At 36.1% G+C, this 18,993-nt stretch overlaps 1 protein-coding gene across 5 annotated transcripts in view; it reads left to right on the top strand.

Moving 5' to 3' along the window:
* PPP3CB (protein phosphatase 3 catalytic subunit beta) overlaps positions 1-18,993 on the top strand; it is a 50,274-nt gene that overhangs the window by 2,937 nt on the left and 28,344 nt on the right. For all 5 annotated transcript variants that reach the window (XM_069068220.1, XM_069068223.1, XM_069068221.1 and 2 more), the window contains exons 2-9: positions 4,862-5,062; positions 6,863-6,987; positions 8,726-8,837; positions 10,612-10,757; positions 11,027-11,166; positions 11,270-11,347; positions 11,454-11,548; positions 14,833-14,958. In XM_069068220.1, coding sequence (XP_068924321.1) covers positions 4,862-5,062; positions 6,863-6,987; positions 8,726-8,837; positions 10,612-10,757; positions 11,027-11,166; positions 11,270-11,347; positions 11,454-11,548; positions 14,833-14,958 — 1,023 coding nt within the window. The remainder of the gene's footprint in view (positions 1-4,861; positions 5,063-6,862; positions 6,988-8,725; positions 8,838-10,611; positions 10,758-11,026; positions 11,167-11,269; positions 11,348-11,453; positions 11,549-14,832; positions 14,959-18,993) is intronic.

Genomic DNA, 18,993 nt, shown 5'->3' with positions numbered 1-18,993 from the left:
GTCAAACAGTTTTTTTAAATAATTGCCTCTTCTTATACTCAAGAAACAGGAAAGAAGAACCTGGAAAAAATAAAATAAGACCAGTTTTTACAGTAAGGGATGTGTGTACCAGTTTGTGCACTAAGGGGCCTGAGTGCATTTCTGCTTTACAGCTTGCCATATTGCTTTTGATTGGGTGTTTCAAACAGAAGACATTATATTTGTCCCCTTTTATTCCCCTGCATCCCCCTACAAAACACTAGGAAAGTGTTGGGCTTTATCCTGATCATCTAGTATTTGTTCTGTTCACTCTCTGCTTCATAGTCAGGGACACAGAAATTCATGAAGCTGAAATGTGTTTCTTTCTAGAGGTTGTTTAGTCTGTTCTGTCAGTAAGTAGGATTTCTCCCTCATCTAGAGGTTCTTAGCTAGGCTATTGGGAACTTTGGGTTTGAGTTCTGGTGCTGTTTTTACTCTCTCCATAATCTAAGGCAAGTCTCTTAACCTTTCTGTCAGTTTCCTCATCTATAAAATGAGAGTGAGAATAAGGGAGTAGGAATACTTCACAAAGTTGTGAATATAAATTATTTTGTGGGATCTGTATCAATTACTTGTCGTTGTTTAAGTTCTTTGACCAAGTTCAGTGACTGAACTGGAAGTGAATCGTGATGAAACTTCTGTAGCTGTTTTATCCCAATCTTATGAGCAGTAAACTGACATAACCTCACTTTTCATTTCATTTTCTGCTTGCCATGATGATGGTCTAAATTTTATTTTCTCTGTATTTTCTGAATTAAGACTGCCTTTTCTGTCCAGTTTGTGCTGATTTGGTACACAACAAATTTATGATATTTAATTTCTAATGGACCTTCACTGCAACAAAACAAGTATCTTTGATTGATTCACTGTTCCACTTGACTCCAACAAATTGCTCCCACTATCATCCTCTCTTATCTTCAACCTCTTCCCATCTACTGGCTCCATCTCTTTTGCCTACAGATACAACCACATCTCCCCTCCATCCTTAAAAAAAACCTTCACTTGTTTGGACCATCCTCACTATCTATTAGTCTATATCTCTTCTCCCTTTCATGGCTAAATTCTTTGAGAAAGACTATTACAGTTGGGGTTTCCACTTCCTCTCACTCTTCAAAACCCTCTGCAATCTGGCTTCTGACCTCATCATTTAACTGAAACTGCCTTCTCCAAAGTTACCAGTGATCTCTCATTGGCAGAGTCTAATGACTTTTTCTCATTCCTAATCCTCCTTGACCTACAACATTTGACATGTTTACCTGAGATATTCTTTCCTCTTTGTTTTTTTTTTTGTGTGTGTGATACTTGTCTGCAAGTTCTCCTATCTGTCTTAACTGCTTCCCACTCTCCTTTACTGATTCTTTAGTTATTTCATGCCCCCTAACTGGATATCTGCCCTTAGGCTATTTATCTCATCAGCTTCAGTGGTTTCTGTGTTCATGATCCCTACATGTATGCACCTGTCTTTCCCTTTCACTACCTCTGTGTCCTGCCCTATCCTCTCTGCTGCACTGCAGTCACACATATCCAGCTACTTCTTAGACATTTCAAACTGGATGTCCCATAGGTATCTCAAACTCAACAAGTCCAAAAATAGATCTCACCTCCCTCCTTTTGAACTTTGGTATGGCTGTGTAGAGCGGTCACCCAGGCCTGTAGCTTTGATGTCATCCTTGACTCCTCACTCTCACCCCACATATCCAGTCTGTTGCCGGATCTTTTTCCCCCACCTTCACAACATCTCCCATATATCCCCTCTTACCACTCAGAGACACAACCCTAGTTTAAGCAGTCATCACCTCTTTTTCTGTTTCCTCCAGGATAAAACATAAACTTCTATTTGGCATTTAAAACTCTTCATTATTTGGCTCGTCTTGTTCCCTGCCATGAGCTCTCCATACTCTACAACTCTGCTTAAATCTTATCTTCACCAAGTAGGAAAGGACACCTTTCCTAGTTTCCCTAGTTTCTTGTAGGCCCTTGTAGATCACCTTTATAAGCCTTTTATATAGCTTGTATGTACCTCAAGAGCAGGGACTATGGGTTTTGGGGGCCTTTCTGTCTCTATTGCTTAACACAGTGCCTGTCATAATAGATGCTTGTTGACTGACTGACTGTAAGTACGAATTTTTTTTTAACTTATTTGCATATGAAGGATCATGCAATTCTTTTGACTTCTGTAGCAGGCTGCATTTTTTATAATGTTGAAGTCACTTAACAGGCATCTCCCATGCTCTTAGCTTTACTAAGATTGTTTATTTTCATATGAGCTGACCGGTGTCTAGGCTCACATCACTAAAGTTACACTGCTTCATTTAGGTGCATCTTTCAGAGTCATTTTTAAATGTTAATTTTTATTTCAAAATCCATTTTTGATCCTGATTTTTGAAAATCTGAAGTAAATAAACCTTAGGTTTTCTTTCTCCTATCCTCATTGAAATATTAACCCAGTTAAAATAAGTCCTAAGTACCATGTATCTCAAAGTAAAACCCCAGAGAATGTGTGTGAAAAATAAAGAGGGAGAGAACTCTTTGGTGGATGTCAAGGAGAAATCATAACTGTTAAGTAGAGAAGATCTTCAGGTTCTCCCATCTATTGACAGAATTGGCCACAGCTTTAAGGAGGATTCTCATTAGGTGAAACCTATATCTAGTTAAGTATAAATACAATGACTTAAATATTTCAAGAGATTTCCTAAGCATGGGATTAATTGCCAAATAAGAGGAATAGAAAAGAGTTCAGAGGAGATAGAAATCATCCCAGGATTTTGTGCTTAAAAGATTTTGCAGAAAATGTGACCAGGCTTTGAAGGATGAATAGAATATGGATAGGCAAAGAGGATGGGCAGGAACCTCATGAAAAAAGATAGTTGGAAAACTAATTCAAGTTCTGGGAACAGTGGTTCAGCATTTTGCTTGGAGCAGGGTTTTATATTTGGGAATGGTAGGTGATAAGGGCGGTTGTGGAGCTCATCAGATTGTACATGTCCTTTGAATGTTAGGCATTGTGGAACATTTTTTGTGTGGGGGAGTGACAGAGTGATTTAGGAAATTACTTAGGTAAATAGTTTGCTGGATGCATTAGAGAGGAGAGAGATGGGAAGCAAGAAGACTAATTACATTATGATAGACTGGGTGTTCAGAAGGACCTGAACTAAGGTCATAGGTAGCTATGAAAATGGGAAGGAAGAAATGGATGCAAGGAACATTGCAAAAAGAGCTAGGACTTTGTGACTGGATGGATATGGGATGAGAGAGAGGAGTTAAAGATCATGAGAAATACCTGTGGCTTTCTTTGTAAGGTCCCAGGTGTGCTGTTAAAAGTTTTATTTTAAACAGAATACAACCTCAGCAGATCTTATGCTCTGGTTGTTATTGAATATTCATGAGCTGATCAGGCTTATAAATGTAACTTCCTGAGTCAAAACTAGATCTGTTCTCATAGCTTGATGACAACATTGAATCCCATTTCAGTTTGAAAAACTTATAATTTGGAAGTGTTTAACCTTTTAATTTTTATCAAGTGTTTTATTAAAATTTCTATCAAATGTTAACATTTCTACCAAAAAACAATTTTGATTTATATAAGAATCATTTTATTTTAAACTTGTATATTCTAATGCATTTGAAAGTTTCAGATCTAGGTATATTGTTTAATATTTCATTGGCAAAAATGATTTGCAACAGTTTTTTATTTTGTTAAAATAAAAGTTAAATTGCATATAGAGAGAACAAAATGTATTTCCTTGGGCCTTGTTCCAGTTCCTGTCAGCAATAATGGGAATAAATGTGTTTGCAGTGAAAAGAAAATAAGTAGTTTCAAGGTTTCTGTCTTGCTGAATCTCATAAGGAAAAGCTAGAGGAATTGGTGACTTCAAATTATTTTAGAGGTGCTTATCTCTGTCATTTCATCTTGCATTCTTAAAAGGGTTGTGTTCTGTATATGTTTTTTCCAAGTTAGAGAATGTGGTTTTTTTGTTTGTTTGTTTTTCTTTTTTGCTTTTTGGAGGGCAGTTGGGGTTAAATAACTTGTCCAAGGTCACACGACTAGGGTGTTTTTTTGGTGTGTGTGTTAAGTGTCTGAGGTCGGATTTGAACTCAGGTCCTCCTGACTCTGGGCTGGCGCTCTGCTCGCTGCGCCACCTAGCTGCCCCCCATGAATGTGGTTTTTAAAAATTATTCAGCAGCTGATCATATCCCATTTTTCATTTCTACCCCCTTACCTATCTACTTAACCATTTTTGTAACAGTCTGTTCTTATTTGCTCCCATCTACTTTGAGGTGATTCTCTTTTTTTTTTTTTTTTAAAGCAATCGGGGTTAAGTAACTTGCTCAAGGTTACACGGCCAGTTATTTCTGGGTGTGGTGCTGAGTATCTGAGCCCAGATTTGATCCAGGTCATCCTGACACTGGAGCTGGTGCTCTGACTCACTGAGCCACCTGGCCGCCCCAAGGTGATTCTCTTCTGAACGCAGTATTCATCCTAAATCAATTTTTAAAACCATTTTTTGTATTATAGCATTATGCTATCAGGGAACCAACTTTTATACATGAGGGTTGAGTCGAATGAAGAGTTTTTTTAAAGGCTAGGTATGTCTCTAGTTATCAAGGAAGGAGCTATTAGATAATAGCAGACTAAAAATGAGAAAGGGAATGCTTGGGGAAAGCAGAGCTCCTGGAGGAGAGGGGAGAGAATGAGAATGAGATCAAGGGCACAACCTGAAGGATTTGCCTTGGCATGAAGGACCACTTCTCTGCTATGGTAGTAAAGGAGGGATAACGGAGAGTATTAGTAGCAATGCCATTGGTAGTGATGTTACATTTTCATTCTTTTAAAAAATTACAGCTGTCCCTTTCCCCCCAACACACCGCTTAACATCTGAAGAAGTATTTGATATGGATGGGATACCGAGGGTTGATGTTCTAAAGAATCACTTGGTAAAAGAAGGTCGGGTTGATGAAGAAATTGCACTTAGAATTATTAACGAGGGTGCTGCCATCCTTCGAAGAGAGAAAACCATGATAGAAGTAGAAGCTCCAATTACAGGTAATGGCACTGTTTGCAACTTTAATTTCATTAAAAACAAAGATTTGGTTAATTTAATTTAGTGAGGTTTTCGTCTTAAATAACATTTTGTTTTATATTGATGTTGAAATTAATTTTTTTCTGGAAAACTGGCTTAAAATTTAAAGAAATAATGTAAAGTAGAAATTATAGTCTAAAATACATGCCTCTTATCAAGCTCATTTTGTTCTTGCCAGTCATAGGTTACATATATTTATACTTCAGTTTCCAGGGAGTGTGGTATAACTGGAGTTACTGTGGTATAACTAGAGTCAGAGGTCGGTTTCTAAATACTGTCTTCCATTTACTATTAAGCACCTACTGTGTATCAGACATTGTCCTAGAGGTATAAGTACAAAGAATAAAATTTTCTATTCACAATAAGTATATATTCTAATGGGGGAGACATAAAGTAATATATCAGCATAAAAACATGAAGGAATGAGAACCTATATAGCACTTACTATGTGCCAGGCACTGTGCTTAAACTCTTTTTACACATAATATCTCATTTGATACTAAACAACCTTGCCAAGGTAGTGCTGTTATTATCCCTATTTTACAGTTGAGGAAACTGAGGCAAATAGCTTGCATGGTTTGCCCGGTGTCACTCACTGGGGCCAGATTCTGAGGCTGGATTTGTACTCAGGTCTTCCTGACTCTAGGCCTAGTACTCTATCCACTGTGTAATATGTATCAGGGAATTAAACAGAACAGAATTTGGGAGAGAGGGCTTTTTTAGCAGTTAGGGGGACCAGAAAAGTCTTCGTGTAGCAGATGGTAATTGAACTATGTTTTAAAGCAGAAAGGGACTCAGTGATACAGAGGTAAAGTAGGAGGGCATTCCAGGCATGGGGGCAGAGACCTCAAAGGCACCCATTCAGGAGATAAGAATTCTGTGAGAGAGGAACCAGTTTGTCAGGGTGGAAGAGTGTAAGATAGGCGTCATATCTCATGAGAGAGGAACATAAGTGATAAAGTGCTTTAGAGGCCACACAGAGAAGTTCCTATTTTGTCCTAGAAGAAATAGGAAGCCCCAGGAGTGGTGGCATGAAGAACACCATGGCCAGATGGGCACAGAAGGAAAATTGCTTTGGTAGCAGGTTTACGATGGACAAGAGTGGGGGGAGATTTGGTAAGGGAAGGCCGGGGAGGAGGAAGTTGCAGTGATCTAAGTGGGAAGTGATGAGGTTGTGTGAGTGGAGTGGCCTCATTTGAGAGATGCTATGGAGGTAGAAATGGCAAGATTTGAGAGCTAATTAGAGGGAGAGAGTGAGGGTCACACTGTGATTATGAGCCTGACCCAGAAGTGACTTAAACACAGTTATTTAGGTAAGTAATAAGTCACAGAGTTGGGATTGGAACTTAAATCCATTGCTCTTTCTATTATACCTTGCTGCCCCAACCTCCCACCCCCCCTTGATTGGAAGATAATTTTAATTTCACTGTTTTGTTTTTATCTCAAAAGTAGGACTTGTCTTTGTTTTCCTTAAAAGGAACTTCCAAGGAAATACATGATACATTGAGGTGGACAGTTCTGTGACTCCCTACAAGCCTCATGGAGTAACTCCGTGTTTCTGTTACCTGGTTTCCATATGTTGAATCTGTGAACAGATGACAACGTCTACCTTTATAACCTCCATAGGCCCATCCTGAATTCCTCGTGAGGCTTCTCTTATCTCATTCAACTTCCAAATTCTACTGTACAGGGAAAATTAACAGTTACAGGTTTCCATTTTTTTCTCTCTTAATTTGTTGTCTGTGATTCTTATCTCGTTCCAGTATGTGGTGACATCCACGGCCAGTTTTTTGATCTCATGAAGCTGTTTGAAGTGGGAGGATCCCCTGCTAACACAAGATACCTATTCCTTGGCGATTATGTGGACAGAGGTTATTTTAGCATAGAGGTATATAACCATTGGTTTTGCCAGAGGCATTGCCCCAGAAATCTCCATAACTCCTAGGAGAACGTTCTTCCAAAATGTTTATGAATTGATTTTTTGGTACCATTCCTCATCCTGAGCTTTGGTTTGGTGAAGCCACTGGTTTAATCTTTCAGGACATCAAAGTTTACTTCTTTACTTGTAGCCTTAGTTTCTGTTTTTCTAAATGGAAATTGTAAGCAATCTGTTGGCCTTGAGGAGCTAATTCTATTCATCTCTCTGATTCTGATTTCCTGAATTACTGTGAACTATTGGTCAAACATAGAAGATTTTCCCTGTGGCTATTCCGTGGATTGTTTTGAGTAAGATATGTTACCTTTATTTAATGAGTTACATTTATGTAACACTTTAGAATTTACAAAACACTTTGCTCATAATCGTATGAGGTAAGTAGAACATGGAATTGGAGGCTTAGAAAAATTAAATTATTTATTATTAAGTGTCAGGACCAAAACTCGAACACAGGTCTCCTGATTTTCTGACACATACCACACTGAGGATATGGATCTCATTGGACAGTACATTTATTATTTGGACTTTGGCCATTCCCTGTAGCAGTTAAGATTTCCTTGATGCACTTGATTTTATATTATGTTAACTTATTTTGAAAAGTGTAGCAAGCACAAATTCAAGAAGAAATCCCTAGATAGTAGGTTTTGACCTGTTAATAGCTTTCAAAACTTTTATCTGGTAGATTTTCAGTTTCCGCATTTTCAATGCCACTCATGTTACCTCAGCCTAAAGATTGCCAGGTTTCCTGAAATGCAGCTCGCAGCACAGGAATCCATCCCACCTCTCCAGGCCCCTTTTAATCCAGGACTTTATCACTTCTTTCCCTTCTAGTCCTGAATGATATTAGTGTTTCAGAAAAATAAAAAGTAGTTCACCCTCACAAAACTTTAGGGGACCTTCTGACCTATACACATCCACTCCCACCTACAGAAAGAAAGTAGTCAAATATATTTAACTACTTCAGGAAGTTTGGTGAGGTAATTAGGTGTTCTTATATGTATGTGTGTATATTTTTCATTAGAAGGTTTCAAAGCTGATCCTTGCCTATTTGTTGTTATAAAAGTTAGATAGCAAGGAACCAAAACAAATATTCTTTGCAACATAGATGGCCTTATGGAGTTCTCTGCTATTTTAAAATTGCACTTTTTTTTCCTTACATGAACAAAATGTGTGAGCATCTTTACATGTTTTTGAGGTAATTCAGGCTCTTAAAATGAGGTTTATTTTTTTTTCCTTGCATGTAGTTTTATAAACTTTGATTGTTTTTCTAAAATGAATTAATAAATGAAGAGATACTGCTTTTTCCAGCCATATTATGCTATACATTATACCATAGAAAAATAGTTTTCCTATATGCAGTCAAGTTATTTAAAAATATTTTTTAAAAGAAATAGCTTATTTTTTATTTAATTTAGTCAGGTAATAAATACCTCATTTAAGGCACTGTTCTGGGTAAAGAATATATACAAGACATGATTCCTTCCCTATATTAACTTACATTGATTTCAAAAGAGGAGACAGCAAGTGTACTCATTTGAACAGTGAACAAACTGTAGCCATTTCTAGACCTAATCAGTGGTTAATGAGTAAGAATAAAACAGGCAGAGCATGGTAAAATTCTTTTGAAGACAAGTAATTGCTTTGGTAAATATTGTACAAAAATCCTAAATGGAAACATTTTATTTTATAGTGTGTCTTGTATTTATGGGTCCTGAAGATTCTCTACCCAAGCACATTATTTCTTTTGAGAGGCAACCATGAATGCAGACACCTTACTGAATATTTCACCTTTAAGCAGGAATGTGAGTACTGCCAGGAGATTTGTATCTCATTTTTCCTCTGTAAATTACTTGTGTGATGATAGTTCTGAAGACTTTTACTTTGCAGAATTGATGTGGCCAAAGGTGTTTAACTTGGGTTTTGCTTCAAATTTTTTTATAATAAATTTAAAAAGAAAATTCATGTGCTTAGGAATAATTCATGTTAAAACTGTTTTTGGAAAAAAAGAAAACAGCACAACCTAAAAGAATTAACTCAAGCAAATTTTTGGTTGAATCCTCACATTCCTTCCCCATACTTCTATTGATTGTCTCAGGAAGTGTAAACCCATTGCCCATCCTGTAGAATGTCAGTCTTCTATGTGGTTTTAAGTCTACCAGGCTGTAAAGTTTTCCCTATTTCTTCCCACGCTTCCAATACTAATACATGTAATGGTTATAAGCACTGATCTGAGGAAGTCAACAGCTGTTTTTTTTTCCCTAATGTCTGGACCTTACCTGGATACATATTGTTTCTTCTCAGAGTAAGTTCCTTGAGGTCAGGGACTTTTTACTCTTTGTATTTCAGTCCCTAGTACAGTACCTGAGACATAATAGACAGTTTAATAATGATTGTTGAACTGAGCTTAATTTCCTCAGTGAAGGGAAATTTTGGTTTGGAGTGACTTTCCCAAGGTCACATGGCTAGTAAGTGTTCAGTGTCTGAGGCCAGATTTGAACTCAGGTCCTCCTGACTCCAGGGCCAGTGCTCTATTCACTGTGCCACCCCAGAAATTCCCTCTTGAGAAGAATATCTGCAGCTTAGAGAATCCCCTGGTTCAGTAAGAGGTGAAATATCCTGCTGGTCAGCATAGGGAAAGTGTTTCATCGGCAGAACATGAACCTAGGCTTCCCACACCAGAGCCTTTCTGTCTTCTGGGGTGTCATGTCACTTAAGAATAGTACTAGAATTCAGGATAGATGCCTCAACTTTTTAATTTTTAGACCTGGTCTAAGTTTCCTCATACCATATATATGTTTATATTCATAGCTTCTTCCTAATTCACAGTGAATGTTAAAAATCCTTAAAAAGGAAAAATTACAGAGAAAAGTCTTTTTCTTCTCCGATAACTAATGTGCTACAGTTATATTTCAAGTTCCTCCATCCTCACCCTGGAAATGAAATGCAATCTCCCAGTCCAGCCCCCAAAACAAATAACATATCCAGTATCTTGGAGGTAGAATGAGGCTATAGTTTCTATGTAATACCTCCTTGAAAGTGAGTTATAATTTGCTTTGAGAGAATTCTTTCTATCATGCTATAGTTTTTCTCTTTCTGATTGACTTCCCCTTTCAGGGATGCTTCAGTGGAAAGATGGAAGCAAGCCCTTCCATACCCCTTCAAATTATAAAGATGATTATTATTTTTTTTAATCAGACTACATATTTGAAAATTGTATTGCTTCTTTAGTTTATTGAAATTCATTTTAATCATCTGTCTTGTCTCTGACAATGTAGTGAGATGTAGATCCTTAGAATAGGATTTTTAAAAAATACTGAAACTACTTTGCTTTCATTTATATGTTTAAATTCTTTGCTAGGTTGAAAAAAGGTAAAGTATTGAGCCCATTGCAGTTTTACCATATCTTGACTTTGTAATGTAAAGATAATATATTTTGTCTGAATACAACCTATAACATGTTGATTATTTTAGAGAGAGAAATTTGTCTTAATTTTATTTCTCACTTTGCATTAATATGCCTTTAAAATGATTAAGTAGTAATTTAGTTCTCTGCTTATTTCTCTTTCTCCTCTGAAGGTAAAATTAAGTATTCAGAAAGAGTCTATGAAGCTTGTATGGAAGCTTTTGATAGCCTGCCTCTTGCTGCACTTTTAAACCAACAGTTTCTTTGTGTTCATGGTGGACTTTCACCAGAAATACACACACTGGATGATATTAGGAGAGTAAGTATAAATTCTTTATATTTGGGCAAATTCTTTTGATTGGGGGAAGCAGGCTTTCTTAGTTACAGTTTCTTCTGTTTTCTTTTTTTTTTTAAATCTTCAGACTTATTTTCATAGCCTAGATTTGTTATGGTAAAAATGAATTTGTTAATAACAGTATTCATAGCATTCAGGGTGGGTAAAACTTGCCCATGCCCATCCTCTCCTCACCATTTGATGAGTTCTTTCTTCTCTTTTCTTCTTTCTTTCTTTTTTTCTTTCTTCCACAGTTAGATAGATTTAAAGAACCTCCTGCCTTTGGACCAATGTGTGACTTGCTATGGTCTGATCCTTCAGAAGACTTTGGAAATGAAAAATCACAGGAACACTTTAGTCACAATACAGTTCGAGGATGCTCTTATTTTTATAAGTAAGGGGAAAAACCCAGGAATACATCACATTTTAGACATTAAAATGCCCTACTCTTCAAAAAACAAAGTATTGCTTTACTTACAATTCTTTTCTTTTCACAGCTATCCAGCAGTGTGTGAATTTTTGCAAAACAATAATTTGTTATCGATTATTAGAGCTCATGAAGCTCAAGATGCAGGGTAAGAATTGTGCTTCCCTTAACCAAATTAACACCTTAAATACAAAATCAAACTTGGTAACCATGATTGATGCTTTACGATGCATATTAAGCTATTTGTTTTGCAGCTATAGAATGTACAGAAAAAGTCAAACTACAGGGTTCCCTTCATTAATAACAATTTTTTCGGCACCTAATTACTTAGATGTCTACAATAATAAAGGTAAGATGTTATTGATAAAAAAATTGTTAAACAACTTAGAATTTTAAATGACTTATTTTTTAAAAATAAAATAGAAAAAAGGTACTGTCTGAAATCATAATCGACTATTACCGAAATTTCATAAACTGCTTCAGGATATAAGGGGGGAAGTAAACAGAAATAAAGAATGAAAAATGTGAATCATATGTAAAATCTGTTCCAGAACCAGATACCCAAAAACACTTTGGACCCTGTGAATTAAGTACCTTGAACAAAAGCCAGACCAGAATTTTCTAGAATTCCCTTTTGAATCATATCTTATATTTTGGTTCAAAGAATTGTATTGTTTCCATCAAGTTGCTGCTGCTTGGACTTTTCATTTCTGTCTGTTTAATTTACATTGGCTCATTATTTAGCTACCATTTATCTAATTTAACATTGTCTGATGTAGGTCTTTTTTCCTTCTCCTGGGCTTTACTTCCAGAATTCCCACTATAAAATGTTATGGGATAGTGATGTATTATCACATTTTTAATCTTACTGGCAAACATTTCCCTAACACTCTGCCCTTTTTTCTCTTCCTACTGTTTTTTTCTCCCACTTTCTTTTATTTCTTCACTCTCTGTCTTTGTCTGATTCTTTTGTCATGGTTGTTCCCACTCTTGAATATTTGCCCATCTGCAGTACTTAGGTCTTATGGAAAGTTGAGCATGTAAGCCCAATGGTGGATAATGACAAGAGTATCTTAATATAGTTCAGTGTGTGCCAAGGACACTGAAAATGAAATCCAGCATGTTCGCGTAGTTCACATTTTCGGAATAAGGACATTAAGCCAGCTCCTGTTCTCTCTCAATATGTCTGGAATTTAATAGACTGTGCCATTGAGTCTAGTGTCAGACTGGAGTGGGTGTGCCAAGAGGAAGTTTTTTTTTTTGCGGGGGGGGAGGGTAAATATGGATGACCAATGAGGTCAGTGCCAAATATAGGCTTTAATGTATGTTTAGCATATGTAAGATTTCTTAGAAATTGACCAGTAAAGGAATGTGATAATACATGATGAGCTTTTCCATGAGACCAGATATGAGGACCTTTGATAATAAATTTGATTTGAGATATTCGTGGGAATCTTTCACTAGCTTCTCTTAAAGTTGCTTCCAGAGATGCTAGTATCTAGAAAGTATTGCCATTGGTTGCTCGTAAAGATTGTGCATTTGTATTCCAATTTGCAAATCTTAAAGCTTTTTTTATAATGATACAGAAAGAATAAAGGACTCCACTTAAAGGAGAAACAAATCCAGATTCTGAATCCATTTTAGAAAACTGGACAGAATACTACATTCATCCTGTGCCAGTGATAGATGTCCCCAAGTGTGATTCCCTTAGACAGTATTACAGGAGCTGGTGTTTGGTGCTCAGCAGAGGTTTACTGCTTTACTTGCTTTCACTTGTTAAAACTTAACCATTGAATAGATTAAATGATTTTTTTAGCACTTGTAAAAGAAACCCAGACCACTCTATCTGTCAAGATCAAATTTTTGTTTGTTTTAGGTTTGTGTAGGAATCATGTTGGTGTTTTATGTTCCTTTGTAGTTTGGGTATATAAATTTAAAACATTCTGCTGCTTCTTGCAAATTTTCCAGATGCATTTCTAGATGTTTTCTTTTTAAAAACCAAAACTAAAACATAGAGATTGGTTTAGAATCTTCAAGGTTAAATTTAAGTTTTATTTCATATGATAAAATATGTAGTATTATTTATGATTGTATATTACATATCTTAAAAGGTTTTAGCCTTTTGAACGCCAACATTTCAGAACTTCCATGAAAAGGTTCTATAGTGTTGAGTGAATATGTAACCAATAATAATCATGCCATTTTACATTTCCATAATGCTTTACAGTTTTTAAAGCTCTTTTACATGACTTACTTGGTCTTCACAAGAACCATGTGAGGTAGGCACATAACAGGTACCCCTGTTTTATAGAGGATGAAATAGGACAGGAATGATGGGACACATGGGTTTGTTAACTTCCTTAAGTTTGCACAACTTCAAAATGACAGTGCCTGGTCTAGAAATCAGCTCTTTTGACTCTTGAGGCTAGGCTCTGTCAAAAAATACATTAATAAAAGGCCAATGATGGAGATTTTCTAGTTAATTGTGTTTTTAAGCTGCTATTCTTATTAATGATTCAAAACTATGAAATGAAAATTTGAAATTAAATAACCTTTTATTGAGTGCCTTCTATGTGCAAGGCACTGTTGGTTACTAAGAGAAATACCATGACAATACAGGGCATTGTCTGTGCCTTCAGAAGGCTTATAGTCTAGTAGAGGAAATAGAATATATTCAAATAACTAATACAGAATAGGCAATCAGTGCATAGGAGACAGGTGCAGAGTCTTTTCAGGGTTCAGTAGAGGGAAAGATCACTTCAAGTTTTGGGAAGATTTCATGGAGGAGGGGGCATTTGACCTGGACCTTCAAAGACAGGTAAGAGGAGATGAGTTAGGTATTCAAAGTGCAAGAAATGACTTAGAACAAAAGCTTGGAGATAGGAATTCATAGACCATATTCAGATAATGCTAAGTAGACTAGTTTGGTTGGAGTACGGAGTATGTCCAGGAGAACGGTGTGAGATAAGTCTGGAAAGGTATGTTGGGATCAAGTTTCTGAGGGTTTAGATTTTTTTCTTTCTTTTTTTGCTTTTTGGAAGGAGAAGGCAGGGCAATTGGGGTTAAGTGACTTGCACAAGGTCACACGGCTAGTAAGTGTTAAGTGTTTGAGGCTGGATTTGAACTCATGTCCTCCTGACTCCAGGACTGGTGCTTTATTCACTGTGCCACCTAGCTTCCCCTTTTTCCTTTTTTTTTTTCTTTTACAAGACTCCTCCCCTCCAAAAGCAAAACACATTTTTTTTTTCAGTGATTTAGCCCCCTTCCCCTTTCCCTCAATTTAAATTAAATATCCACATTTTGAAATTGGATTATTAATTATTTGTGTTTTTAGGTTAAGTATAGCTTGGCCACTGTTTTGAACTTACCTGGTATTAGTTACAGCTGAAGAAGTCTTTACAAAACTTCTACTCTTCCCCACATCCCTCACCCCTTTATGTTCACCATTGGATTCTCTCAAAAAAAAAAAAAGATTCTTAAAAGAAACTAGGCATTTTGCTGATAGTCCTGAATAAAGATATGGTTGGGCATTTTTCCCTTTCTAAAAGTATGTCGACTAAAAATCAATGTCCTACCTCCCCTTACAATCCAAAAAATGAATATTTTCCCACTTTTCTATGTTACATTTTGCAGCTGCTGTATTAAAATATGAAAATAATGTGATGAATATTCGACAGTTTAACTGCTCTCCACATCCTTACTGGTTACCCAATTTTATGGATGTCTTCACATGGTCACTACCATTTGTTGGAGAAAAAGGTATGATTTATATAATAAACAATTTTACTTCTTTTACTAGAGTTTACTTTTGTACACTGATATTTGGCCTAGAGGAACATGAAGTATAGTTTCATCATGGGTACAGCTTTTTTATGTAAGTGGGTGTGTGGATAGGAGAGCCTCAAAGATATTTTAGTTAGCTGTTTACAGCCCCCATGTGAGGATGTCTGGGGGGCTGGGAGAAGACTTAAAAATAGAACACTGTTGTCTACAGCTGTTCGGTTTTCTTTCTTTTTTGTTTAGTTTAAATCTTATGGGAAGGAGTGGTGGGATGACTTTGCTTTGGAAAGGACCCTTCTGTATACATTTCATTTTCTGGGATGCCAAACTCAGGATTTTTAAATATTAGTCATTTCAGCAGTTCCGTATATACAACCTCAACTTTTACCATTTTTCACTTTTTGTACATTACAATTAATATGAAATTTAAACCATTACTAATTTTCTAATAATTTGTGTATGCTTTCAACAAACAATGGAATTTTGAAAGGAGCATAAATAATATTGTAAAACTTCTGTATGGTATCCTTTACAATGTTTAAGGCTGCTTTATTTTTTATTCTTTTTGTTTTCACTACCTGAATAGGGCTATACAGGAAATGCCTCGGTTTCCTTGAATGTGGAATATAATAGTATAAGAGAAAAGGGGTGGTAGTAAAACATTGTGTTCCAGTTTCCCCTCTTTTTTCTCACCTCTTCCATGTTACGCCATGTTCCTTTCTGTACAGGATGTACTGCTTCTGCCAAGGCTGCTTTTGGTACTAAAAGACATAGCCAGTATGCAAAACTGAGTGTTTAACAGGTTGTCTGCAGACTGTACTTCAGTCTTTGATAGTTATAAATTCAATATTAAACTAATGTGGAGATGGAGTTACTGTGATATTTTAGGAGACAGCCAGTTAAGAGCTTGAGACACAATTGCTATATTACACTTAAAATCGCCTTTCTTTGGACTAGCAGAATAGCTCAGTCAAAGAATTATAGAGCCAAAGGGCATCTCATAGCAGCTTTACTTTATTTCCCTATCTCTAGGTTATATTACAACTAAACCATCTTTTTTTTTTTTAAGCAACACCTTTTCTTTTGTTTTGATACAACACAATTTTCCCAAATCCTCCACAAAATTCATATCCTACCTACTTTCTACCCCCAGAAAACTGTTAAGCAAGACCACCCCATGGGATGGTTGAGCCTTTCTATTTTTGTATCATATTTTGATTTTTATATATAGAGGGAAGAAAATTCTACTACTTCCCTTTATGCTTTTGTCTAATATGCCCTACTGGCCTAATTTAAATTCTTCTGCTTAAAAGACAAGGCAGAAAGTATGAGTAACAACAAGTATTTATTAACTAGCTTCCTTCTTTTTACCAGAACTTCATAGAATTAGAATTTTTGAACTGGAAATAATAGCCTTAGAAATTATCTAATCTAGGGTTCTAAATCTAGGACCTGTGAATTTATTTAAAAAAAAATGTTAATAACTTTCATTGTTATTGCTTTTTTTCCCCTAATTCTGTGTATTTTATGCATTATTCTAAGAATATCTCTTTAGACTCCACTACACTACGAAAAATGCATGATACAGAAAAGGTTAAGAACCTCTGATTCACACTCCTGGTCTGACTAATAAAAATGTTTAAATGCTTAGCTTAGCTAGCGTAATTGATTTCTGGGGTCTTTTATCTTCCTCGTTGTAGTGATAATTTTACATCATGATAGCTGCTAAGTGATATAGAGTGCTAACTTGAAGTCAGAAAGACCTAAGTTTGAATACTGCCTGAGATATTAGCTCTGATCCTGGTGAAGTCACTTAAATTCTCTGCCTCAGGTTCCTCTCCTCTAAAATTGTTGTTATTGTTGGTCAGTCATGTCCAACTCTTTGTGACCCCCACATTTACAGATGAGAGAACTTAGGCAAAAAGGGTTGTGACTTGCCTAGGGTCACACAGCTAGTAAGTATGTAAAGTAGGAGTAATAATAATACCTACTTCACAGAGTTGCTGTGAGGTTCAAATGAGATAGCATATATATACACATATATATAGCGTGCTTGGCAAATGTTAAAATTCTAAATAAATGTTAGCTGTTATTATTAATAATTCAATTAAATAGCTCTAAGAAATGGTATATCCATTTGATCATCAGAAGCTTTGGTTTGTAAATGACATTGTACTGATTGAATTAAGCCCCTGGCGCGCCCCCCCCCCCCCAAATGGTTCAGTCTCCTGGTAGAAATCTGTAATTATACAAAGGATTTTAGCCTATCCATCCACACAGGAAAGACTAAGTAGATAATAGATGCCTGTTGTGGATAGAACAACCACCATACAATAGTCAAAATTGAATATTATGAAATTTAAAAAAATTTTATTTACTTTTAGTTTACAACATTCATCCACAATCCCTTGAGTCCCAAATTTTCTCCCCCTCCTCCCCCTTGATGGCAACATGCAGTCAAAATATAGGTTCTATAAATACCTTCACATTAAACATTAGTCAAATAAAGAAGGGTTATAACCAATGGAGCGAGCAATGAGAAAGAAGGGACAAAACAAAACACAAGAGAGAGAGAGAGCAAGTAGTTTGCTTCAATCTGCTGAATATTGTGAAATGACAGTGAATAATTAGAAGATACCACCACCCTCTGCTCCTTTGCAAAGGTCAGAGTACATGAATGTGGGACATTGCAAATAATGTCAGGTTTTTTCTATATGATGATTATTTTTACTAAGTTTTTTTCTTTTTCCTTTTTAAAAAGTCTTTTTAATGATAGATGATTCCTTGAGATGATCGGCAGGAAGGATATAGGGAGAAACTTAGGTAATATAAAAGCAAAAGTTATCAATAAAAAGCTATTTTTAAAAGTTTTTTTTGCCCATATTTCAAAATGGACACCCTGTGGTGCCTGTCCATCAGTATGTATACTGGTATAGACAATGAGGTGGGCCCAGGGATGAAGCGGAAGAAGAGAGGAGGCTGTATTGCTTTTGGGAATGATCAAAGCTCCTTTACTGACCCTAGCTTCCCATGCAAATAAGGACCCGTCTTTTTTATACTAACATTCTCCTGGTATCTCTTTATGGCAGTGAAATATAGAATACAGCTCCCTCTATAGAGAGTAACAGAAAAGCAAACTCATAGTGGATATGAGCAGTCTACAATGTAGACTTTGCGCTCTAAGGAAGGGTCTGAGGAGATGTCATGGAAGAGGGAATGGCAGCAATGCAGGGTGGAGGTAGATGGTAGTAGCCTTACCATATCAGAAGAAGTGGAAGAAGGTCTCTAGTACATTAAAGGCAGGATATGGTCAGAGTGGCACAGGATGAGCAGGAATGGATGGTTTGCAATCTGCATTGTTAGAGAAAACTCCCAAATTATGGAGATCAGAGATTCATCTTGAGTTATTTTGAGTAAAAAATGGTAGTGCTCAGAGTCAGTGGCTTTAATTGGTCTATCATTTTTTTAGTCATTTAACTTATGTAAAATTAGGTCAGTTTGGAGCTCTTGTCACTTTTGTACTTTTAATTTGGTGCTAATTTTTTATCTTTTACTACTTCCTGATCAGACTGTATATAGACTGCTATTTCTGAAATGATTCCCATCAGTTATTTCCTATTTATTAAGCTGTCTTCAGTTTCATTTTTTGGTAATGTCATTAGATGCTTATTATGTTTAGCATTTTTTTTTTTTAGAAAGTGATATATATGCATAAGGCTTCTGAGTATTCTATACACCTGTAGATTCCTTCATTTCTTAATCCACTGTCATAGTTTCCAATATATTTTTTTCCATACTTCCTCTGCCTATCTTTGCTTTGATGACTTTGAAAGCTTTAAACTGCACTGAGACTTTTGGGACACCTTGTATAGTCTTATTTTTGGAACTCATCAGGATCTTTTTTGGAGTTCTATGCTTTATTCTCTGCAGTAAAGTTACATAATAAATATTAGCATATAAATTGCAGTTATCTTCATGGTAGTCTTTTTATTAATGCTTATCATGAATACTACA

The sequence above is a fragment of the Petaurus breviceps genome, unplaced genomic scaffold (assembly GCF_028583685.1).
Source record: "Petaurus breviceps papuanus isolate PSGF00001 unplaced genomic scaffold, PetGlider_PUasm1.0 90762, whole genome shotgun sequence".
NCBI classification, from domain to species: domain Eukaryota; kingdom Metazoa; phylum Chordata; class Mammalia; order Diprotodontia; family Petauridae; genus Petaurus; species Petaurus breviceps.
The sequence above is the reverse complement of the archived record's forward strand: the minus strand, read 5'-3'. Positions and strand labels throughout refer to the sequence as shown.